Source organism: Natrix helvetica, assembly GCF_964273705.1.
Source record: "Natrix helvetica genome assembly, chromosome: 3".
Lineage (NCBI taxonomy): Eukaryota > Metazoa > Chordata > Lepidosauria > Squamata > Natricidae > Natrix > Natrix helvetica.
The window spans coordinates 23,423,336-23,450,778 of NC_138549.1; the positions used below are offsets into that span (position 1 = coordinate 23,423,336).

Below are 27,443 nucleotides of genomic sequence, written 5' to 3' on the forward strand. Positions count from 1 at the left end.
GTCATATCTATTCAGACCCTCTTTAAGTGAGTAGCTAGGCATGTAACTGCTACCGATCGGTCTACATTTCTTAAAAAAAACCAACTGAAAGTGACTCCTCGCTAGCATTAAGTCTAGGGTTTTTTTTTATTTACTTTATCTGAAGCAAATAAAAGATAAGGATTTTGTGCTAGAAAAAGGAAGATGGAATTCATTTTGATCTCTTAATCTAGGAGAGTCACTTGGTCCTTAGGTTGATAGGAGTAAACTGACTAAAATTAATAGGATTAAAATTAGTCTGGCACTAATTGTTCAAGCATGCCCTGGATCATTAAACCAAGTACACACCAGGAAAAGTCAATTCATCTGAAGACAAAACTAATCCTTGCTTTGTATCTTAAGAGTATAAAATGCAGAACTGCTAACGGTAGGAACTACTGGCATAAAAAATTCAGGGGCTTCAATGATAAGCATACTGTTTGTTAGAATTGTTGCGTCATTTTGTTAGATTGTAAATTATGGAGGAGATACCAATATGAAATAAAGTAAATTATGGCAAACAAGCATTCAGGTGATTGAAGAGATCATTTTGCCCTACAGACTAAGGCCTTCTTGCCACATAACACTGTGCTATCATGTCTGAAGAAGCTTCATGTCTGAAATGAAATAAAATGGCCACGATCCCATCCGTAGTTTACTGCAAAGGGATGATTTTCTTGTATGTTTCAATGTATGAGTTTTAGAGTTCAACATAATGTGTTACAACCACCCAAAAAGAAAAAGAGCTTAAAAGGCAGATTTCTACAAAGGAATACTTTTCTAAAATCTGTTGGACTGCAGCTTTAAAAAGCAAAGCTAAAACTTTCAGAAAATGTTGAGCTTTTCCCTCTCTTTTGTTACTGTGATAAGGTAAGGGTTCCCCTCACATATGTGTGCTAGTTGTTCCCGACTTTAGGGGGTGGTGCTCATCTCCATTTCAAAGCCGAAGAGCCAGCACAGTGTGAAGTTGTCTCCGTGGTCATGTGGCCAGCATAACGTAATAGTGAAGGTGCATGGAATGCTGTTACCTTCCCACCAAAGAATGCAAGTATTTTTCTACTTGCATTGTTACATGCTTTCGAACTGCTAGGTTGGCAGAAGCTGGGACAAGTAACAGGAGCTCACTCTATTACGCGGTGCTAGGAATTCAAACCATCGAACTGCCAACCTTTCTGATCAAGAAGCTCAGCGCCTTAGCCATTGAGCCACTGCATCCCAGTTACTGTGGACACAAGACTAATTTTCTTTAAAAAAACAAGGAAAAGAACAGAAGTCAAGTCTCAAGAAATTGCTGGTAATGGCCATGAATATATAACTATTCAATGCACAGACAATTTAATCTGACTTCGGAATAGATTAGATAAATACTGCTATCATTGCTATCATGGGAAATAAATGTGATAATTGAGTAAGTGTTAACTTTGTCAATGCAGCTACGCTCAGTATCAATATGGCCCACCCTTCAGATAAATATAAATATGTAGGTAAAACATAGTCTGGGAACATGGTAATATCTTGATGTCACTAGTAAACTCTCCATTGAGTTCACTTAATTCCTGATAAGAATATGTCCATGTTTGTGTTATCTTGGCAGCAATATGAAAATGGTTTGCCATTGCAATCTTCAGGATTGATTTCCTCTCCAAGAGTAATTAAGTTCAATCCTGCTTAGACTTTTGAGCAGATAGACTGCTATCACCAGCTGAGGGCTTAAGAACTATGAAGGTCTTCCAAACAAGACCATATCATAAGTGGGAATGTAACTTCCTGTTTTGTGCTTCCTACATAGAAAAAAAGAAAAGACATTTGAGACTCTTCTGAAACCCAAATATTTTGCCACGAATTAATCCATTACTACTTCCTTGATACAAACATCGTTTATACTTAGAGGACCTTTTTGTATTTATAATGCTTCTTTCTTTTGTTTCCATTGAAGCTATTATTTTCAGAAGTATTATTACTAATCTCCTCTTTGTAAATAACCACACCTATTTCAATCCCAAACAGCTATAGTAAACATTGGTTTCTTTGAGGAAGTACATGCATAATTAGGTTAATCGGTGCTATCTTTTCATGTGAGCTGATTGTTCCTTTACTGTGGATATGTTTCATAACACTGCAGAAAGCTTGCCAAATGTCTCAAAGGCAAACCAGGTATAACTTACCAAGCATTAAACTACTACATACTGAAACCCTGACATAATGGTAAACTGTTTAAGAGCCACTCCTACCAGCCACTTATTACTCATTTCTTCTCCCCAGTCACTACCACTTGTTCTACGGTTTTGGACTACACCCTTCTCAAACAAGTACTTTCACTAAACTCATTACACACACACACACACACACACACATATCTGTGTGTTTGTGTGTGTGTCATCAAGACCTAGGATACCCCAAACCCAAATCTGCAAAAGTTCATAGATTACCTGTATAAAGTCCAAGAATGTTAATGGCAACAAGTCATCAAGATGGCCAACATCTTTGGAGAAACGATTTAGGATCCTTCCTATAAGAAAATAACAAAACTGAAGATTATTTGACAAAAAAACGGGGAAAAAGTTTGTTTTTCATCATTCTTAAAAATGAGAATGGAGAAAAGAAATGTGAACCTCAGCCTGAACCTCATCTTGGAAATACATCTCACAGTATTTGCTCCTCTAAGAAAGATGTCTTCAAGATTAAAGATTTATAGAAATTCAAGTCAATCTGAGAATCAAGTCAAATAACCATTGTTATATTAGCAGCTTCCAACTGTTCCAAAATAAGCAGGATACACATGCAGTAAATACATTTCCAGCTCAAACTAATATACATCTGTGCAGAATAATACATTTTGTTCACTGGTCTAAATTATTCTTTAACATTGCAATAATTAATTTTTACAGTAATGATAATTTTAGGTTGATTTGTGAAGTAAGAAAACAAATTATATACCTACTTTCTCTTTTGGTAGTGATAGACCTTTTAGTAAGTCTGAAGAAATTTGTATTTGAACACCGTAAAGGTAGCTAAACGATAAGGTATACCTCTCTAAGACCTATAGATATTTTTGAAATCATTTTTAATAGTTTGATTAATGAAAATACATTCCAGGAATGAATAGATATCCAACCATGCAAGCAGTGGTGGGTTCCGGATCCCTTTGCAACCGGTATGGTTGCAATTGGGCCTGGCATCCTCCACATGAATGTGTGCAGTGCGTGCATGCGTCCTACTCTCCAGTGATGCCTCTACGAGCCTCCGCAACGCTCCAGCTGCTCTGCGGAGTGCAGGCACTGTACGTGCCATGTGTGTGCACGGAAGCGCTGAAGAGTTTAAAGACAGGTAAGGACGATGGGCGGGCGGTTGGGCTCTCCAGAGCACCATACCGGAACGGTACCTGGTGCTCCGGGCAGGCACCGGTATGCCCGTACCGGGGCGTACCTCCTGCAACTCACCCCTGCATGCAAGTCTAGCTCAACTAGATTAATGGACTAATGGACTTGGGCTAACCTACTATCAGTTAATGAAACACAAATTTTTTTCTGTGAATGAATAACATTTCTGATGAAATTAGAAGCCCTTATTCATTAAAGCTGCAATCCTATTTTTAATTGCTTAGAAATGTTCCTTTAAAAATGCTATGACAAAGTGAAACTTTGAAGAAGCTTGTTAACAATTTGCAATTAACATTTTGCAAAGCTGTGCAAGCCTCTCAAAACACTGACTGGTTAATACCACACTTCATCATCACGGGTAGTGCGCTCCCCCTCATATGATGTGATCAAGCAGAAGTTAATCAACCATCTGGACTGGGATGCTTTAATCTGGAGTCCTGCACAAGCAGGAAATCCCAGTTCAATCCCTGAGCACAGGGTTGAACTCAATGGTCTAGACCAGGGGTCACCAACCTTTCGGACCATAAATTCATAATTTTAGATCCTGCGGACCACTAATATGATCTGCATAATGACCAGCGGGGTGGGCGTGGCTAGGTGGTCATGTGACTGAGTGGGTGTGGCCAACTTTATGTCACTCACGTTGAGGGGCACCTTGCCAGCTTCTACTCACCCTTCCCCTCCTAGCCCCTCCTCGGCTGCCCGCCTGGGCTCCTTAGGGCCCCAACAGGAAACATTTGTTGGAGCTAAGCAGTCACCAGAGTTGGCAAAACAGCTGGCTGAGTTCAAATTGGATCTGACTGAGAAGGAGGCTCAGCAGAAGCACCGCACCAAGGACTATGAGCATAAGCTTTCCAAGCAGAGGGAAGACTTACAATACAGTACAGTACAGTACAATAGTAGAGTTGGAAGGGACCTTGGAGGTCTTCTAGTCCAACCCCCTACCTAGGCAGGAAACCTTATACCATTTCAGGTCCAACTATCCAACATCTTCTTAAAGACTTCCAGTGTTGGGGCATTCACAACTTCTGGAGGCAAGTAGTTCCACTGATTAATTGTTCTAACTGTCAGGAAGTTTCTCCTCAGTTCTAAGTTGCTTCTCTCCTTGATTAGTTTCCACCCATTGCTTCTTGTTCTACCTCAGGTGCTTTGGAGAATAGTTTGACTCCCTCTTCTTTGTGGCAACTCCTGAGATATTGGAACACTGCTGTCATTGCTTGCGGGAGTGCAAGGCCAGGTACTGGTGCCTGGAGGCTCAGCAGGCTGAAATGGTCAGCCAGTTCCAGGCCATGATACGGTCCCACTGGAAGAAGGCCCTCCATTTCTTTGTGACCAGCGGCGCTTCCCTCCAGCCCTCACCCAAAGCCAGGAGGCTGAAGCAGACACCAAGTCGGAATTTCTGCCCCCCTGCACAACCTGCACAAAAAGACCCTGAAGGGGGAGACTCTCTGCAGCAACACAAGCATTCATTGCATGTATCCGGCCCAGGGGCCATAGTTTGAGGACCCCCCGGTTTAGTGCAATATAAAAAATGCAAATAATTTTTCTGCGGACCACCAAAATTTTCTCGCGGACCACCAATGGTCCATGGACCACCAGTTGGTGACCGCTGATCTAGATGGCGCTTTCCAATCAAATCTATACCAGGGAAATGCTCATACGGTATCAAAATTATTATGCCTCAATAAGAAGACACCCAAGGAGCATTTACTTGTGTCTGTGTTGACCGTTTTCCCCATCAGTGATATTGCTGTGCACATTTGAAATGATTTTTTTCAAGTTGGCCATTCTTGGAGAGATTTGTTTTCAGAAAACTCCACCATTTCAAGTGGTGATGCCTCAAAGCTCTAGGAAAATCTTCACATATTTTTTTTTGTCAATGGCGAATGATATAACTTACTCTGATGGAGCTAACCAACCTCTGTGAGATTTATACAAGGACAGGACTGGTCCAAAACAGACTGAATGTTTAACTAAGTATTCACATAACTGGTCTTTCTTATCACTCTGAATTGAATGAAAGGAAGTCATCATGCTGACACGTAGCATATCCTGTTTCCCCAAAAATAAGCCCTCCCCAGATAATAATCCCAATCAAGCTTTTTAGCACATGCACTAAAATAAGCCCTCCCCAAAAAACAAGCCCTTCCTGAAAATATTGCAACACAGCAGCAGCCATGAGGTGACCATGCTCGCTGCCTCCTGCACCTCAAAACCAATAAGACCTCTCCGAAAATAAGGCCAAGCGCTTATTTCGGGGCTCAAAAGAAAATAAGACCTTGTCTTATTTTGGGGGAAACGTGGTATTAGATGACTAGGTTTATGAAATTAGTGAAATGTTGGTTCACTCAGACACCCTTTACGCATCAGTAGAACATTCAAAGAATTTGAAAGATGACACAATATTGTTGGGCTGAATAAATAATAATAATGAATGGACACAATATTGTAGAAAGGTTGGGAGAAGAAGTTTTTTTTTCAGAGAAAGTAGCTACAGCATAGTCTTGCAATGTTAGGTAACTGATTGCAATAGAATATGCACATTTGCTACAAAGACATCACAAAAAGAAACAAAAGACGCTAAAAAAAATCTTAGTACATTCTTTTTGATTTAGAACAGCTATTCTGATTCACTCCAGGTCTGATGAATTATTTAAAGTGCAAAACTTAAACGGAGAATAGGAATTTCATGCCTTGAATTTCTTGACAAGGAATTCAAATTCAAATGTGAATTCAAATATCAATCAGCTGAAAACAATTCAGACAACCAACAAAGGCTTACTGAGACAACTAACTTAATCTCTCTTTAAGTTGCATGATGAAAAGTGCACTCTAAAAGGCAAAGCTAGGACAAAGAAAAAAGCAGTACTATTTAAATTTCATTCAATTAGATTTAGATTTAATTTTAATCAAATTAAGGACAAATAACTAAATGAATGCATTGTTTGTATCTTACATTTCCAGCCTTCCTTTTCTGATACAGTTAATACAATTAGAATCAATGTATAATTCTTCTGTTTCATTAAAAATGACAATTTCTTATCTTTTGCAAAGGTTCTAGGCCCACACAGATGATAAAACGGTCAGATAGCGGGAAGATTTTTCCTTGTTACTCAAATGTTGTGCCCTCTAGATGTAGGGATTACAACAACAAGAATTCCTAGTCATCATATTTGGAAATTCCAGTTCTGCAATTTCTGTTCGCGTGGTAGATATATGCCAACATTTCTACTATTTAGAAGATTACCACCTAATAGCTAATAGTATGGTATGGCAAGTTATAAGCTGATTAGTCTTCATACTAGCCTGAGGTTCTTCTCGTGATTTTTTAAAGCCCTTTTTCAAATATATGAATTTGTTAACTTCTTCTAATGTTTGCTGGCATGCGTAAGACTTCATCTGAGTCACTTTAGCTCTACAACAGATACTAGTGATGATGATGGTCATCATCTTGAATTAATCCACTCCAACAAAAGGCCTCTTTATTGAAACTTATGGGCTGTCATGTACACCCTGGTCCAGTGCACACTGGTAGATAGTCTTCCCAGTCCAGCAATGAGAGTGTATCATCATCATTATCAACTTTTAATGATCTCTTGCAAGGTAGAGTTTAGGCCAGTGATGGCAAACCTTTTCAGCATCGAGTGCCAAAACTGGAACGTGCATGCATGCACATGTGCCAGAGCATCATAAACCCAAAGACCAGCGCACACCTCGTTTTTGGCCATTTTCAGGGCGTTTTTTTTTCGGGCCGTTTGCAGGCCAAAAATGACCCCAAAAACAGCCTGGAAAACAGCCTGAAAATGACCCAAAAAACAACCTGAAATGACCCCAAAAAACAGCCTGAAAATGACCCCCAAAACAGCCTGAAAATGACCCCCAAAACAGCCTGAAAATGACCCCCAAAACAGCCTGAAAATGGCCCACAAAACAGCCTGAAAATGACCCCCAAAACAGCCTGAAAATGACCCAAAAAACAGCCTGAAAATGGCCCAAAATAGCCTGAAAATGGCCCCAAAAAACAGACTGAAAATGACCCAAAAAACACCCATGAAGACCAGCTAGCCGGTGCTCATGTGCACACTGGAAACCAGAAGAGCAGCTGGCGATGGGGCGCATTTCCACAGAGAGGGCTCTGCATGCCACCTCTGGTTCACCATCATGGGTCTAGGCAGCTGAAATAGAGCCGAGTGATTACTGGCCGGATGCCTTCCTGTCACCAATGCGGAGTTATATTCAGCAGATATATTCTCATCGTGCCCAGAGAAAAAAATATTAATCTCTACCTAGGATCAGACTCACAGCCTCCTGATTGTGAGGTGGGAGCTCCATCTCTAGGCCACCGCACCACCCTAGCAGTGTGTGATTGGCCCAAATTCATCCACCCAGCTTCCATGCTAAGGGAGGACTATAATCTGAATCCCACTGCTTCTACTCCAGCACAATAACTACTATGGGACAGAAACACACACACACATACACAGACACACAAAACAGATATAAAGACCAAAAAAGCAAAATAATAAACATTTTATTACTTTATAAATCTTTGTGATTGTTTGTTTTCTTCCTCTCTGTTATTCATTCAGGTCAGTAATATATAACCGACTGTAATACAATACACATGTATATTCAATACATATTTATATATTTCATATTGCTTCTTGAGATGTATGGAAAAACTGTATGCAAACCTCAAACTGGCCTGTGGAATATGGGATAAATGTCCATAATGCAAAGTATGTCAGGCTTTGTTTCCAATTTTTTCACAAGGTCCTATTTCATTCTCCTTTCGAAGAGGACGAGATTTTTTTTTCCTTTACAAATTTATTAGCTCCTCCACAAACTTTTCAAAGCTTGCAATAAATACAGGTTATGAGATAAACACTGTAAAACCTCTGTCTTGGCTCTCTAACCCAAACTAGTATGGTGTAAAGTAACATCTAAAGTTATGAGAACTGCTAATGAGTGCCAGAATAATATAATTTGGCTTCAGAGCCAAGTGAGTATCAGGCTTAGCCAATAGCTGTACTAATCATTCCAAAAGGAAGATTATTTATATGCAATATTCCCATTTTAAAATGACTACTTAGTTCTCATGGGTAATCAAGTTGCTAATCAACTCCAACAAACTGTAGCTTTGATGTCGGGCTTGCAATGTTTTGTTAAGCAATGCAGTATTTTAAAAAGAATGTTTGCCAGAAATTCTAGTAGGGAAAAAAAAGTTTTGCTTTAAAAATCAAGGGAATGGGAGTTATTCAGCCTGGAAAAATGATCTGTTAAAAAAAAAAGTGAACAGCCCTTTTAATCTGACTAATTCACGTGTTAATTTTTGGAACGATGAGTAGAGGCATATGATTTGGAAAGGACTGGTACATGAGCACAATTATAAATACGAATGTAGCAGGGATTCAGTGATACATCATTCGGAAAGCTTCGCTCTAGAGCAAGATAACAATTTTGAAACTGTTTTGCTTAACAAAACAGGCCTATCTTTTGTAAACTTGCAGCATGTAATGAAAACTCTACCAAGTTCTAAAGAAGACCATGGGCCTTTCGGGAATTACACCCATTGCAGGAGAGGGATATTTACTCGTTACTTAAACATACTTGAATGTTACAACAATTAAAAACAAATATTGGTGGCTCCCATAAAATAATGTAATACAAATCTTATATAAAATAAAATAAAAAATGCCACAATGCTACCGTAAAAAAGATAGGGACACGGTGGCTCAGTGGCTAAGACGATGAGCTTGTCAATCAGAAAGGTCAGCAGTTTGGCGGTTCGAATCCGTAGCGCCGCATAACGGAGTGAGCTACCATTATCCCAGCTTCTACCAACCTAGCAATTCAAAAGCATGTAAAAATGCAAGTAGAAAAATAGGAAGCACCTTTGGTGGAAAGGTGACAGCGTTCTGTGTGTCTTCAGTGTTTAGTCATGCTGGCCACATGACCATGGAGACGTCTTCGGACAGCGCTGGCTCTTCGGCTTTGAAACAGAGATGAGCATCGCCTCCTAGAGTCAGAATCAACTACCACTTATGTGAGAGGGGAATCTTTACCTTTACCTTTACCTTACAGTAAAAAATATTGGAATAGCACCTCAAATCAGAGGAGGGCTCTTAAAAGGTTCCATCTTTAGATGCTTGCAAAAAAACAAACAAAGAGGGAGTCACCTTCATTTTCACAGGGAGCGTATTCCATAACATTCCTCAACTTACAACCATTCATTTAGTGACCATTTGAAGTTACAACAGCTTTGAAAAACTTATTATCAGTTTTCACACTTACGAGCATTGCAGCATCCCCAATTCCCCATGGTCATGTGATCAAAATCTGGTCGCTTGACAACTGGCATGTATATATGACAGTTGCACTGTCCCAGGGTCATGTGTGATCACCATTTGTAACCTTCCCAGACAAGTAAAGTCAATATAGGAAGCCAGATTCACTTAACAACTGCATGATTCATTTACCGGCTGCAGTGATTCACTTAAGAACCAAGGCAAAAATGATCATAAAATGGTGCACAACTCACTTAAGAATTGAAATGTATTTGAACATTAGTAGCTCGGGTTGGTAGTTAGGCTGTTGGTTTGACCTCTGAGCTTGGCAATTTGATTGCAAATGTTTCATCGCCATTCGAGGAGATATCGAATTGTGCTTGTCTGTCAGTGATTAAAGACCTCTGTTCTGATGGACGAGCACAATTCAAAACGCACTCACAATGTCTCCTCAAATGGTGATGAAACGTTTGCAACCAAATTGTCAAGTTAGGAACTCAAACCAACAGCTTCACTTAACAATTGTTTTGCTTAGCAACAGAAATTCTGGGCTCCGTTGTGGTCTAAGACAAGGACTACCTGTAGTAGCTTCTTGACTCAAGTGTTACCCACACAAATATGAGACTTGCAGCCATTTCTTGATCCAATCAGGGGGGGACAAAATAACTGGAGAAGGTGGCCCTGGAGGTGTCTAGTTGCCAAGCTATTGCAACCAATGGAGTCCTTTGCAAAATCAATGTTATGTGCTCCCAGTGACAGAAGCTCAAAAGTATGTTGGTCTGGGGCATTTTGAAACTTTGGTTTCTGAATATTCTTTAAAGGCAACTCCAGGTAGAGTGCTTTATAGTAGTAGCTGCCCAAATGAACTATGGCAATGCTAGTCAACCTTGACAAGATATAGGGATTTCAATTCCTAGAATTTCCCAGCCAGCAAGGTTGAGGAACATTGGTCTAAAGCAGTGGTCACCAACCTTTTGGGCACCATGGACCAATTCTGTGGAGAGAGGTTTTAAAACACAGACCAGAAGGGGCATAGTTTTGCATGCTGCCTGCATCCCAAGGGTGAGGCTTCGCTTGTTTGTGCGAACCAGTTTCTGGCATGTCGTGGACTGGTGCCTGTCTATGGACCATGGGTTGGGGATCCCTGGTCTACAAAACACCACAAAGAGACCTTTGATGCTTAAATATGTTATGGTTTTGAGAAAGCGTAATACACCAAGGTAATGTTTAGAATTCAATGGATTAAAATAGAATATATGAAATGGCAACCAACTTCTCTACATTGCTGTAACATTTTACCCCAGGATACATTTCATCTGTACCCCCCTACCTTATTAATGTAACATGATATACTAAAGACACTCAAAATCCTTTTGTTCAACCCGACTCTACTCTAGTGGTCCATGAAAAAAGGGGGAAAAGCACACATTCATCCCTGTGACTTTACTATAAAGGATGAACAACACATAGTTTAATTATCAGAAGAACTTTCTCTGAGGATCAAAAGTTTTCACATTTCACATTAGTACAGATAACAATTACGAATATGTAAAGAAAACATGTAATCCAAGGAGGGTAGACAGAGGAAAAGCTTCATTTTTATAATGGAGATATATATATATTGTGTATTTGTGTGCGTGCACGCGTGTGTACGTGTGTGTGTGTGTGTGTTCCAGTGTAACTCTGGAATGCCTTGAGCAATTTCAACCAAACTTGGTACAAAATGACTTACTCTCTGGAAACAAATACTGTGGGGGTAAGGCACCCCTAACACCCTTCGGAGTGTGTGTTCTGTTATGACACAGCCTGTTGTACCTTCAAATGGCTTCTACTGTACTACTGTAAAATGGCTTCTACTGTACAGCACAGTGGAGTTGCCATGGTAACGGCTTCACAGTACTACACAAGGGGGCTCTCTCTGGTAAGGAGGAAAATCCAACATTAGAAATTACATTTGGCCCAGACATTTTCCCCTTATAAATAAATACATGGACAACGCTGGGTTATCAGCTAGTTATCACTGAAATACATGTTTTCCATTGACAGCACAGGAGATGCATATTGCTCTTTAAAACAATAAAACATTAGACACAATTTATGAAATTATTACAAAAAGAGCTCTGAGGTCAGGAGAACTACATCCCATTACATTTCAGTGTGCTTAATCCCAGAATATACACATTCCTAATACTTTTAGGGTATTTTCAAACTCTTGCTTCCCTTGTACAAAGAATGTTCGCTTTTACAAGGAATATATTAATTCCAGAGATCTTAATACTACCACATTAAATAATATGGCTGGAACACACACACGCACACACGCACACACAGTATTTGAAATTTCTACCTAAGTAATTAAATACCTCTCCAAGGTCCATTAATCATAGTTAAATAAGAGTCTGTCAGCAAAGTTCTAAGTACATATTTGGGATTATGCTACAGTCAAACACTTCGCCGTATCTAAGTTAAACAATGATTCATTAAACCTCCCTCTCTGTATAATAGTTAGGGCAAACTTGAAGTGAAAGGATCGAAACGCTTTTGTTCTTCATAAAGGAGACAGTTTGTGATATTCTTTTCTTACAAGCTCTGTAAATTGCTTTAATTGCTGGAATCAGAATGTACTCAGGTTGCTTCACATCCATGCCTGGCTTTTGCAGCTGTCTGTTGACACTTGAGAGTGGATGTTCAAATCTTTCCTTCCAAATAGGAAGCGCGCATCACAATCCAATCACCTACTTCAAATTCATGCTTTCTCATCAAAGGATCCAATAAAAACTAACCATTCAACTCTTGAGTACTTAAGTTTAGAAGCTGAGCAAAAGACCCATCAAAATCAACCAGTCTGGCGGGCTTATATGTGGTCCAACAAGCTACATCCATTATTACCATCTTCTTCTTCCCTATGTCCAGTTTGTCACAACAGCATTTTCAGTAACATTAGAACCTGTTGGGAAACACCCAGCCCGGCAGGGGAGAGGCCTCAAGTGCAGAAGTAACCTGCAGTCTTTGTACAGTCACAAGAAATCCAGAAGTGACACCCCCTGCCCCAAGTTTCTTATAGAACCGTATGTCCTTATCTATCTGTTCCCAGGCTGAGGCTGCCAGTCAGGGAAGATTCCTGCAGAATAGGCAGAATACAATAAAGTAGCAAGCATGGACATGTGTAGTCTGGTTGCTTGTGACTCAGATAAATCTATAGTATGGTTGGAATACTTTCTCCAAATTATACTGAAAAGTGGGCTTTCCCTACCCAATTCAATAACATTAACAAAATCAACTCAGCTAAACCACTCATTCCAGACAACTATGCTACCCAGAGTTGTCATGGATAGCAAGATAGACAGCTTCTAACTTTAATAATAAGAAACAAACTAAGGTTAATGAAAGATATGAAATCATAGGGGTCTTTAATTCCACCAAACTAATATTACATTACAATTATTTTTTGGCAAAACATATGTTACAATATATGACTATATATGACTAAAAAGGGTTTTTTTTATTCCTGAAAACAAATCCTAAAATTAGGGATAATTTCTTCCGAGTGTCTTAAAGTAAAGCTAAAAGTTCCCCTCGCACATATGTGCTAGTCGATTGACTCTAGGGGGCGGTGCTCATCTCCGTTTCAAAGCCAAAGAGCCAGCGCTGTCCAAAGACATCTCCATGGTCATGTGGCCAGCTTGACTAAATGCCGAAGGCACACAGAACACTGTTACCTTCCCACCAAAGGTGCTTCCTATTTTTCTACTTGCATTTTTACATGCTTTCAAACTGCTAGGTGGCAGAAGCTGGGACAAGTAGCGGGAGCTCACTCCGTTGCGCGGCGCTAGGGATTCGAACTGCCGAACTGCTGACCTTTCTGATCGACAAGCTCAGCGTCTTACCCACTGAGCCACCGCGTCCCTTCTGAGTGTCTTATTCCACCCAAAATCCAGCTGTGGGCTAAACTGCCTTTAATCTCACCCCTTGACTGGTCCTTGTTACCACGGTCCCCTAAGGTCATACCCATAGATCACATACTTACAATAGTAAATATTGTATTTCCTTATTCTGGTGCTCCCACCAAACTAGAATTAAAGTTCCAGGAATGCCCCCAGCCAAGTCAGCTACATCTAGATGGTTTCAGATTAGGGGAGGTTGGTTGCAGAGTAACATTTAAACAGTTTTTAATACTGTACATCCATTCTTCTCTAAGAGAAACTAGTGCAGGGGAGGGATACATCACTAAAATGTTTTTATTGCTACTTTAAGCATTTTCCAGTTTTCAAGGCAATGACAAATAATTGAATTTGTCCATATCAATTGCTGACAGAAAACACACCCCACAGCAATGCTAGTGAAGTTCAACGCACTGCAATCATTAAATCATCAAAAACCATTAAAATTGGGTTTCAAGCAATGAAAGGAACCAAGTTTGGTTTCTGAAAAAAAATAGAGAAAACTAAAAATATTTATATATGTATCTTGAATGGTTGACAATTACTGATCTATTCTAGTTTCCATTCCATGTTCTTATAAATAAATGCTTATAGGGGCATCTTATCTTTTAAAAAAATATGTTACTAACATTGCCTGTCCACATATACTACTATGCAGTTATTACTCGCTTCGCTACAGGGATCCTCAAAATACAAATAAGAAAAATAAATGCAGATTTTCTCTGCCCCCCACCCCCCAATATGTGCCAGAAGACAGAAAGTAACAAGAACATAATCACTCTCCTGACTTTTGTAAATGCTACTGAGCAGTTTCAGGAGACAACAAATCCATTTGTAGTGTTTTATATCCTCAATTAATTTATTATTTGAACAAGACTCTCAGTCACCCAAGAAGCCGGTCACGGCCTAGGAAAAGAAAGGTTTGAACGTTACATCATGAGGGGAAAAGTTATCCCAAAAAAATCTAGTTCAATTTATGCCCCAATGTTGGGTGTAATACTAGTACCCCTATTTTTTAGACAGTAATTTATTAATATTGATGATTGCAATAATAGAAAGCTACTACAAACTAAAAAAATAAAAGGTACAGAAAAGAAAAAAGACAGGAAAAAATATGAATACAGTAAAAAAAAAAACATAAAGAAATGACCTCTCTACTAATTTTAGTAACATCACCTCTTAAAATATTATAAATAATCCCTTCTTCCCATGTCTCATCTTTTATCTATAAAACCTCACCTTTTTAGTTTTGATGTCCAAAATGAAATTCAATGGTGAAAAGAGTAAGGCAACAAAAACGAAATGCACAGGTACAGTATAGGTGGTACCTTGCTCAATAGTAGTAACTGTGAGAGGGATCTTGGAGTCCTAGTGGACAACCATTTAAATATGAGCCAGCAGTGTGCAGCAGCTGCCAAAAAAGCCAACACAGTTCTAGGCTGGATAAGCAGAGGGATAGAATCAAGATCACATGAAGTGTTAATACCACTTTATAATGCCTTGGTAAGGCCACACTTGGAATACTGCATTCAGTTTTGGTCACCACGATATAGAAAAGATATGGAGACTCTAGAAAGACTGCAGAGAAGAGCAACAAAGATTATTAGGGGACTGGAGACTAAAACATATGAAGAACAGTTGTAGGAACTGGGTATGTCTAGTTTAATGAAAAGAAGGACTAAGGGAGACATGATAGCAGTCTTCCAATATCTCAGGGGTTGCCACAAAGAAGAAGGAGTCAAACTATTCTCCAAGGCACCTGAGGGTAGAACAAGAAGCAATGGGTGGAAACTAATCAAGGAGAGAAGCAACTTAGAACTGAGGAGAAATTTCCTGACAGTTAGAACAATTAATCAGTGGAACAGCTTGCCTCCAGAAGTTGTGAATGCCCCAACACTGGAGGTCTTTAAGAAGATGTTGGGTAGCCATTTGTAAGTTTGGTGACTGTTCAAAGTTACAACTGCACCAAAAATAGAAAAATATAACTATTTTTCACACGTAAGGCTGCTGCAGCATCCTCATGGTCACATGATCAAAATTTGGCCACTTGGCAACTGGCATACTGTATGTTTATGACAGTCATAATGTCCATTGCATGTATTTATGACAGGTGCATGTTTTTATGACAGTTGCAATACAATTTGGACACTTGGCAACTGGCATGCAATGAAAAAGTTGATCACTTTTTGCAACCTTCTGACAAGCAAAGTCAATGGGGAAGCCAGAGTCACACAATCATGTTATTAACTTAACTGCAGAGTTTCAACTAACAACTGTAGCAAGAAAGGTCATAAAATGGGGCAAAACTCATGTAACAACCGTCTTGCTTACAACAGAAAGTTGGCTCAATTTTGATTATAAATTGAGGACTATCTGTTTTCTTGGATTAGCAATCTCCAGCAGAAAGGTATCAATAAGATTACAGATTACATCTCAGTCAAAAATACAAAAGAGGAATGAAACTTAAGCAAAATGCTTACATGTTCGCAGGTTGGAACAATGTCATTAGCTCTTATTGAGGGGCTTTCCCCCTTTGCTAGTACCAGTAATTATACAAGAATTAAATGACGGTGACATGGTGGTTCAGTGGCTAAGACGCTGAGCTTGTCGATCAGAAAGATCAGAAGTTCGGCAGTTCAAATTCCTAGCACCGCGTAACGGAGTGAGCTCCTGTTACTTGTCCCAGCTTCTGCCAACCTAGCAGTTCGAAAGCAGGTAAAAATGCAAGTAGAAAAATAGGGACCACCTTTGGTGGGAAGGTAACAGCGTTCTGTGCGCCTTCGGCATTTAGTCATCCCAGCCACATGACCACGGAGACGTCTTCGGACAGCGCTGGCTCTTCGGCTTTGAAACGGAGATGAGCACCGCCCCCTAGAGTCAGGAACAACTAGCGCATATGTGCGAGGGGAACTTTTACCTTTACCTAACGGCAGCATACATTTTTCTTTTGCTTTATTTTGTAGGCTGCTTAGACAATTGCAGTTTACAAAGCAATTAATAGTATAACAAATAAACAAGTCAAAATTGCTATGCCTCACATCAGACAGACATGCACACTTAAAAAAAATGAGGCATAATGAACATCTGACAAGAAGGTTATTACAAAGGGAAGCAACTGAGGAAACAATCCTGCTGAACCAGCAGTCCCAGGACAGACCAAGAAGCTCAGGCAGAGACAGGTACTCATTTGCCTTGAAAAGAATGGTTGCCTGGGAAGAAAATGGGCTGAAGGCAGCACATACCTGAGACCTGTTTTGTCTCATGAAAAAAAAAACTTAGCTTTTTTAGCCCAGCCAAAATAGTCCCCCAAAATAGCTATGTACACAGAAATGATATCCAGGTGTCAAAAGGTTAAATTGCATTTGACACACAACTGTAATCACACATGGCAGCTTAAATACAGGAAATACAGGGAAATCTAAGGCTTATGATGCAGCAAATTTGTTCCGTAAGAGAAGGACAGCAGGATATCAATGAAGAAGCGTGTAAAATCATACAGGAATATACACAGAACTGCACTGACTGTAACTCGATTGTATTCCCATGCTTAAAAAGCTTGCTTGAGAAGCAAAATGGAGGGAAGGGCATTCTTCTGTCTTTGGGGCCTCAAATATATTTCCAAGCCAACACCTGGCTGAGGGAGATGGCGGCTGAGATGCTCATGCAGAAACACTCACTCACCACTTGACAAAAATAGCCGGAGAAAGGACAAGTCCCTTCCTCCCCTTCTTCCTTCCTCCCCTCTGCTATTTTCCTCCAACTGAAACAAAATCAACAGGTTAAGTCACACATCTAAATGTCATGAGATCCTCTGGCCCATTGCTAAAAAGTTTGATTTAAACACAAAAAGGATATTTGAGACAATATGAGTATGGATAGGCTGCCACATTTGGAAGCACAAAGAAACACATTGAGAATGAAGAGATGCACACATCTGCAAAGAGGGAGAGAGAGGGGGGGAGGGAGAGAGAGAGAGAGAGGAGAGGGAGAGAGAAAGGAAGAGAGAAAGGGAGGGAGGGAGGAAGGGAGACTATCTGTCTGGTACAACCATGTCTGTCTTACAAAACTGTCAGCCTCAGGCATCGAAACACTGTTTTGCTTCATCTTCAATCCACCGCAGTTTTGTTATTATGAGATTTAATATTCTTTGTTGTCTTACCTAGAATGCTCAGGGAAGCATATGAGCTTTTTACAAGGCCTTTTGATTCTATTCCAGCTGTTTCCTAAGTCATTTGGTTTTCCTCCAATTAGAATATCGTATACTCTAAAAGGAAGTTTTAGTATCAGCCCTATTTCTGGGTTTATTCTGAGGAGAAGGGGTGGCAAGTGTCAGCTGTGCATTAGACTTCCAGGTAGGGATGATCAAAACCTCTTTCTTTGCTCTGATTCTCTTAAGATTAACAAGGATGAGACTCAGGTCTCATGAAGATCATAGGGTCTAACAAACACTGGTGTATTTTCTTCAGTGAAAATACAGATCATGATACTGTCAGGTCTATTCAGGTAGCCACCAGAATGAACTTCCGGAAGCCCGCGGAGGGCAAAAAACGACCCAACACGCCTCCCGGAAGTCCAGAGGGGGTTGTCTGTGCATGCGCGGGGGGAGGGCATTGCATTATGGCTGTGGCCATGGACACGTGCAACCTCCCACTCTCCCCACACTTTTGGCAAGCCTCGACACAAAGGTTAGCCATCCCTGATCTAGAACTTCAAATTCCTGGTACGTTCTGTTTGCTTTAAGCTCCTTAATTGCTAGTATAGAAGCAGGGATGTCAATTTGCCAAATGAGAGTTTCTTTTTCTATAATGTTGTTAGAATGATAAATGTGTCATCAGAAACTTCATGTTGTCTTAATCCCAGATGAATGCCATTAAGGCATTAAAAAGGAAGCACAGAAGAAAGGGAAAGATATAGGATATAAAATTAAAGAGTTAGAAGGGATCTTGGTGGTCTTCCAGTCCAACCCCCTGCACAAGCAGGGGACCCTATACCATTCCAGCCAAATGACTGTCCAATTTCCTCTTAAAAACCTCCAATGATCCTGACACCATAAATCCATCTGGCATAAAGTCAAAATGCTTTTGTTCCCTTAAAACATCTGGCAATTATTTACAATTCATGAATCCACTCAGGATCAATTGCTTTAATCCAAAATTTTATTATTATAGAGTTGAAATGGACCTTGGAGGGCTCTTAGGTAAATCCACTATACACAGCAGGAATCCCAAGACTAGGGTTGCCCAACCTTCAATGGTGGAGCACCTGTATGTCTCCAGAAGGCAGGCTGTTCCACTGCTTCAGGTCTCACAATCCCTATTGTGAGTTTACATCTGTAAAGGTTCCACCCCCTGGGTCTTGTTTTATCCTTGGACACTAAGAATAAATCCTCACTTTCTTCCTTGTGCAGCCCTTCCAAGATTGGAAGACTACTCTCATGTCTTCCTTCAACCTTCTCTTCTTTAAACCCATCTTTAGGCTAAACATATCCATTTCCTTTAACTGTCCTTTAGAGGAATTAACCTCTAATAATAGGATTTAGATTCCACCCACTGATTTTTAACTTAGGTTCAGGCACTATGGGAAATAAATCCATGCATTTTTCCTTGTGTCTGTAATGTAATGGAAGACTGCTATGGTTCTCCCTTCAGTTTTCTCTATTTTAGCTACTTCTTTAGGCTAAACATATCCAATTTCTTTAAATGTTCTTCATGGATTTGGGCCTCCTTTTACATTTAAAATTGGGGCAGGACATCTCTTATGGACTTTTTGCGTAAAACAGAAAGAAATGCATTTATGATTCATGGTTTTCCCAATAGAATAGATCATTAAAAGAGGATACTCGTGGTGTAACTTTATAGAAAGAAGTACATTTAAAACTGTATAATTGCTGTAAAAAGATTGGAAGTCACTGCTTTGTGTCTTCTTTCTTTTCTATTTTTCTTTCAGTTTTCGGTTTTCTTTTTTCTTCATCACTTTATATTAATTTGCATGAGTTTTTGCCTTTGCTCTTTTTTTAAAAAAACTTTTAATATAATTAATAATTTTAACAATTGGGACAGGACTCAGCAAATGTTTGTTATCAGAATTTAGAACTAGATTCAAAGTCCAGTGAAGGGTGCCTTAAAATATATCTATTTGATTATCTGTTCCAAGTAGTGAAAATGTCAATCTTTAAGAAAATTAAAAATCAATAGTGATATAAAACCTACATTCTTTGTCTCAATTCCCTCCTATTGCAATGAAAAGTCAATCAAATTACACCTATGTCTCTCAAAACTCCAATACTGTTTCAGTATGTCATGTGAAACATATCCTATGAATTTAAGATAAGATTTTCTTAAATAAGGATCCCAGACGTTCAAGAAACGATTTATTTTCTGACAAGCTCCATCAAAACCTCTTGGCAGGCCACATTTAGCAAATGGAAAGGAACAGACATATTATGGAATCAAATTGCTATATTGACTGCTTTTGACAGAGAAAGACTCTAGCCCAGCTTTTCTATATTTATTTTCTGTTCACTATTAAAACAGATTTTTTTTTTCCGAAACTCAACAATATGGACAAATTATGTGAATATAAACCTTAAGTACATATCTGACAGCACCCAAATCTGATGTAATGTAGTCACTCATATGTTTATAGTCTATTGAAGAACAAGTGCTTACATGTTTATCCCTTTCTAAAGATAGGAAAGTTTTACTACAATTTGATGCCATAAATGCTTTTGCATGCAGCTCATCAACCCAATAAATAATGAAACATGAGCTAAACCAGCATGTAATAGCTTTGCTTCATTTTACATAATTGGCCTCTGTGACTAAAGTTAAATCTAACTTAGGGCACTTTCTTAGAGATTTGTTTAAGCGTGCAATCAACCACACTACCATACTAGCTGATGGTGCAACTGAGCCTGGCATGGCCAAAGATTCTGATTCTGCTTGAATTTGGATTTGTGCATCCAAATTGAGAGGGATTTGACTCAATTTCTGAACAGCCCCTCATCGCTAGGTATCCACTTTATGAAATGCAGGACAGTTTCTCAGCCCATGGATGTGAAAAAGAAAGTGCAATGGAAACACTGATACTTTAACATCTTTAACGGTTATGCTGATTTTTTTGGGTGGTGGTTCTAGTTTTTTGTATCACGGCTTTTGAATGTGTGTGTTGCTTTCCTAGTTATGTCTTTTAATGATTTTTCCTACTGTTGTTTTGTTAGCCACCCATTAATTTGAGATAGGCAGATGTATGAATTGAATAACTGAATTGAAATGAATATAGCAGTCCCACATTAAAGCCATTTCTGTACTCCACCTCATCTTCTGGAAAGGATGTTGCTTATTGTGTCACACAGTACGTATATCCTGCTTATTTGCCTTATTTTTACGCTCGCTCCTTTTCCGAAAGGAATCCAGAATCGTGTTAAAAGATCTGATATTTCTCAAAATAAAACACATAAAAAATAAAGTAGTCTTTGGTTTTGCAAGAAATCCTTAGATGACCAAATATCTTTTGGATTTTCATTTACCAGAAAGTAAATTTCTATAGGGGAGAATTCCATAACATGAAAGCAGTCACTGGTCTCCCTTGTTATCTTCTGGGAGAAGGTTTCGTGATATCCGAAGCAGAACATCTAGAAGAGGGGTGTCAAACTCAATTTCATTGAGGGCCGCATCAGGGCTGTGGCTGACCTCAGGGGGCCAAGCGGGCATGGCTGACTGGGTGGGCGTGGCCGGCTTGAGGCCACTACCCAAACTACTGGTATGTTTCCTCTTCGCCTTGGGTAGAGTGAGCCGAAGCAACATGGGCCATACCCTTACATTTCCAGGATCACCCTGCGGGCCGGATCCAACCACATTGTGGGCCGGATCCGGCCCGTGGGCCTTGTGCTTGATACCCCCGATTTAGATTCAGTTACAGTATCAACCTTGTGAACTCTCAAGTTTCCTCTTTCCACTATGTATTCAAAATGGACAGTGATTAATCTATATTATGGGTGTAGGTATGTATATACATGTATATATTTAGCATGTGCATAGGTGTGTGTTACGTATGGGTAAGATACATATTTCCTTTTGAGAGCAGGCAACAGAATTTCATTTTTAATGTGTGCCAGTGTGCTCACAGTAAAAAATGGCAATAAAGATTATCTTGCTCTTAATCTAAAGTTTCTCCCCCAGGCCAGAGCTCAAGGTGAAGATGATGCCATGGCACAATGGATGCAAGTGTACCATTTATGGGACTAAGGTATTTGCGACGCAAATAAAAACAAGCTTTGATAGCTTCATCGTGGCTGACAGCTTTAATTTTTTAACCATACTCTGCAGATATCTACAGAAAATGATGTCATAATATGCATCATGTCATTATATAGCCTACAGAACACTTCTGTACAGGGAGCCCCTCGACTTATTGAGCCCAAATTTTTTGTTGCTAAGCGAAACATTTGTTAAGTTAATGTTGCCCCATTTTACGACCTTTCTTACTGCAGCTGTTAAGTGAATCACTGAGCAGTTGTTAAGTTAGCAACAGGGCTGTTGCATGAAACTGGGTCCCCGTTGACTTTGCTCGTCAGAAGGCCACAAAAGGTGATCACATGACCCTGGGACACTGCGGCCGTCGTAAGTATGAACCTGTGGCCAAGCATCTGAATTTTGATCACATGACCAAGGGGATGCTGCAAGGGTTGTAAATGTGAAAAATGGTCATACATCAGTTTTTTTCAGTGCCACTGTAACTTCAGATGGTCACTAAATGAACTGCTTTCAGTTGAGGACTAGCTGTATATGTTTAGGAAGTAACTATTTTAAATTATCGGGCTCTGTAAACTCTCAAAACATGACATTGTCACAGTGGGGGATTCCTACTGGTTCAGACCAGTTTGACTGAACCAGTAGTGGTTTGGCGGCCTGGGTCACTGGAAACGGCAGAGACCCAGGTCTGCCACCCACCCGCGAGCCGGTTCTCCGGGCGGCACCATAGGCGCGCCTTCTTGTTTTTTTTCTTCTGCGCATGCGCATAACAATTTTTATTGTATTGTGCATGCATGCGCAGCGGACATTAAGTGCATGCGCGCACAGCTGCCCACAAGTGAACTGAGAGTAGTGCCTGCCGGAACCCACACCTGCATTGTCAGCTATGTCACACTTGAAGATTCAGAGAGTTATGGGCATTTAACCATTCTAAAACTCTGTACAAGTACTATCAGCTCAACCTACCTCCCAGGATTGTTGTGGGGAAAACAGGAGGAGGAAGGTTTTCTCCACCTTGAGTTATTTTAAAAATAATAAAGGCAGGATACAAATAAATAAATAAAAATCTAGTAATAAGCAAAGATACTATACAACAAATCCCTGCATTTTGCATTGTATATAGATTCAGAATATGTTTCAATTTGAAAAAATAAACTGTGAGCTGAAAAAAACATTTTACACAGAATTGTAATTTTATAATACCATGTTTCTCCGAAAATGAGACAGGGTCTTATTTTCTTTTGACCCCTGAAATAAGCACTTGGGCTTATTTTGGGGGAGATCTTATTATTTTTGAGGTGCAGGAGGCAGCGAGCATGGTCACCTCATGGCTGCGTTGCAATATTTTCATGGAGGGCTTATTTTCGGGGGAGGGCTTATTTTAGTGCATGCGCTCAAAAGCCCAATTGGGCTTATTATCCGGGGAGGGCTTATTTTCAGGGAAACAGGGTAGCAATTTTGTCAGCATCTTTACCATGAGTGAAACATCTCATATCTATATCGCTCCAATTTCACAATTGATATGTTCCCATCCTATATAGTCACAGTTCTTCACTCTTCTCATTAACTGAATGTGTTTGGGTTCTCTCTAAGAAGTACTTTTGGGAAGGGAAAAACCGACAGCCATTCGCAGATTCTCTTGAGCACAAAAACACTCCACAACTGTTACATAATCTGCCAGGTGCATGAAATCTGGCAGAAGCCAAATTAATTCATCCAGATGCTACGGCATAGATTACCCTGGATCATCTGGGAGAACATCTTTTCTGCATCACAAAAACAACTAGCAGCTATTAATGAAGTAAGTGTTAATTGTAAGAGGCTTCAGTGCATTCCAATTCACAGCTGTTTCCAAGTTTCAGAACTGAAGATGCTGCTTTCACAAGTAGTATTTGTACTTCCCTCAGTTCGGGACGAATGGAGAAATAGAAAAACTCACACACAGCCTCAACATTTTGTTTACCCTAGCATTTTAATAATTGGCTAATTGGGGGGAGGGAGGTAGGGGGAAGCAGCAAATGAAATTTCAATATGGCCCACTTTTAATATAAACCTTATCCAGGTTTAAACCTCAAAACTCTGATTAGAAATTCGTGACAGACACAATTCAGGGAACCCTTGCCACCCGGGAGATTAATTCTGTGCCTGGGAAATAGATATACACTAAACCCGTTGGACATTCGAGTTATGGCACCCGGCACAAGACAAGGAGGTCCATTATCCCCGTTGCTATTTATATTAACATTGGAAGTGTTAAACAGGAATATTAGACAAGATGTAGAAATAAAAGGTATGGAAATAAAGAAAGAAAAATATAAATTACAAGCATTTGCAGATGATTTGATATTCTTCTTCTAGGATGATATTCATCCTAGAAGAACCATTGGAAACCGGTCCCAAATTAATGACAAGAATAGAAGGATATGAGCTTACTGCCTCAACATGCATCACTTTCAATTTAAGTAAATTTAATAATTGGTCATTTCAGTGGTTACCCTAATATATATATATATATATATATATATATATATATATATATATATATATATATATATATATATATATATATATATATATATATATATATATATATATATATATATATATATATATATATATATATATATATATATATATATATATATATATATATATATATATATTGCATGTACTTGAATATTTGCAACATATAAGTATATATAAAATTGTGTGTACTATTACAATGACATACTGTGGTTTTTTTCTTTGTTTTATTTCTTTCTCTATAAACAAGTTAAAAATATATTTGCCACTCAGATCTTTGAAAGACTTCAATTCTTTCCTTCCACTGAGAAGATGCTGAGAGTTCCTTCATAATAACCCTTTTCAATCAGGCCATGGCTGAGTCCAGAGGTGATATTCTACCGGTTCAAACCAGATATGCCCGAACTGGTAGCGGACATTGTGGGTGGCTCCGCCCACCTGCATTAGGCTCTATGGCATCCCATTTAGGCCATTTTTTTCGCCAAAAGCGAATGCGCGGAAGGATCATTTGTGAACCAGTAGGAAAGGTAAATATATACCACCCCTGGGCGAGTCATTCAATAACAGATGTGCCTTCAAAATATTACTGTCTTTTACTGCATTGACAAAGTCCAATGTCAAGAGCTGTCATTTAAAAATGACATACTGAGTGCCAAGCATCTTTTACTGGAGGCATGTGTAAATCTTCTGTTTCTTTCTTACTAGGTTGCATACCTGGACAAGGGGCATATCAAATCCTGGGAGATAACAAATGCCTCGGTCTCAATTCTTGGAAAGAGGAAGGTAAATCTTAAAGGAGGGAAGGTCAGTTGCCCTGTTGCTTTTGTTCACCAGATTTCTTTCCAACACTCTAAGCTACCATAACTGTAAATCTCCAAAAGGACCACCCTGCAACATTTGAAAACTGCCACTGCTCCAAAAACAACATGAGAGGAATGCAAGGAACATGTAGGAGCATATTCTCCTCCCTTTTTTTGGAGAGTTTAGATTCACAGGACCCAGAGCTCCTCTAATCTTGATATCTCTCCTGAAAATCAGGAAAAATAAAGCCAGCTGGTAGCCTTATTTTTCTTCCAGCTCCCTACTTTGAACTTCTATCCTGGCCAGCATGAATCATCTGAAATAGGCAACTACCGGTATTCTCCTTCTGACTTTTTTTCCCCTTCACATGTGGGAGGAGAATCTGCACTGGGTCACCTGAATTTACAGGCCCAAATGTTTTTCTCCTTCACTGGGACCGCAGGAAACCTATGAAGTCCACCCAGTTCTCTGTCTGCTCTACTAGTCTTACTCTGGCACAGACACAGTGGTGGGATTCAAATAATTTAACAACCAGTTCTCTACCCTAATGACCAGCTGGGTCGGTGTGGCCATGGTGAGCATGGCCAGGGGGTGTGACAGGCAGCACTGGGCCTCCTGCACCCCCCTGGGAGCAAAAATGGGCCACGGGGAGGGTGCCTCCCCCCGTGCCCCATTTTGGGCCTAGTAGGCCTCCCTGCAGCCTCCTGGGAGCAAAAACAGAGCGCGTGGGGACTCCCAGAAAGTGCAGGGCAGGAAGGGGCGGAGCCAGCCAGCAATCTAACAACCAGTTCACCCGAACCGGCTGAATCCCACCACTGCACGGAGAACTGCTACATCAGACATGCTTAGCCATTGTTCAGTCTCCTTCCTGTACATCTGACATGGTTGTTGCTATTGACAAAACTTTCAGAAAGAACACAGATTTTAATGTTTGCCTGACTTGGGAAGGTTTCAAGTTTCAAGCAATAGGCACACAGAGCAAAGGGTCTCAGCCTCTCGTGTGTGGGTGTGACACATCCCTTGTTGGATTGCTACAGATGGGAAAGAAATGCCCTTCTCCACACAGTCATTTTGTATTAGATGCTCACAGCTCTGTTGACGTCTCGGAAAACAAGTGTTTTGGCATTAAAAAAAAGTCCGACCCTACGAATAGATAGTTAATACACACAAAGCCTGAATGCGTTATTTGTCTTACTTTAGCCAACTCCTAGAGCAATCAGCATTATAAAGGGTTGCTAACAGATTCACAAGAGTTATGATCAAATAGATGTATGTGCAAGTAAGGCTATTTAAACTTGTAACAAAAGCTATTATGATACAAATAGCTGTAACAGAGCAACTCCCACAAAAATCATTTAGTATCACACCCTGATAAGGTTAAGGTACACAGAACCATTGTTATATGAAAGAAAGAAAAAAAACATTTAAGGTATTCTTTTTGCTTTAAACATGTGGCAGTCAAACAGGTTTAATTACCACACCTTATACTTAGTCTGCTAACTGTTTCAAGAAAACACCCAGGAATACTATTTAGAATATCAGAACATAGAGTAACAGAGTTGGAAGGGACCTTGGAGGTCATCTAGTCAAACCCCCTGCTCGAGCAGGAGTCTATTCCATTTCAGACAAACAACTGTCCAGTCTCTTCTTGAAAGCCTCCCAGTGATGGGGCACCCATAACTTCTGAAGGCAATTCCACTGAGTCTGCTATAAGGTATCACTTCTATTAGATTTCTATTGTCTATTAATGGGAGGAACAAACTTTTCCTAGGCAATGAACACTAATATATAGTAAAAAGATTTTCCTATTAAGCTACTCAGTCAAATGAAGTGGAAATAAAACTAAAGCTATCAGTAATTTTAAATGATTTAAGTGAGAAATATGCAAACCATCAAGCCTCCGGATACACATTTTTCATTAAGATACAGATATAATAAATATCTTTTAAAATACATCTATTTTCAAAAAAAAAAAAACCAGTTACCAGTTTGGTAATTCATTCTGGACAGACATAACACAGTTATCTTTTGGCAATGTGCCTAAGAGATTATATGACTGATGAATGATATTGCCAATGGAATATTTTAATATGAAGCCACCCCTCGTAACCTGTTCATATGATCCATCAAAACTACTAGCTGCTTTTAAAATTACATGCCTTCCAACCAGTATTTCTTGTTTAAACATGCTGTCTACTTCAGAAGAATTACTTGGGTGAACAAGCTAAAAACTATCGTGAG

The 27,443-nt window shown here is 39.6% G+C and overlaps 1 protein-coding gene across 1 annotated transcript in view; it reads right to left on the reverse strand.

The window, feature by feature from the left end:
* Positions 1 to 27,443, reverse strand: part of ABCC4 (ATP binding cassette subfamily C member 4 (PEL blood group)) — a 202,609-nt gene that overhangs the window by 81,951 nt on the left and 93,215 nt on the right. The window contains exon 20 of the mRNA XM_081948711.1: positions 2,448 to 2,527. Within this exon, the coding sequence (XP_081804837.1) occupies positions 2,448 to 2,527 (80 nt within the window). The remainder of the gene's footprint in view (positions 1 to 2,447; positions 2,528 to 27,443) is intronic.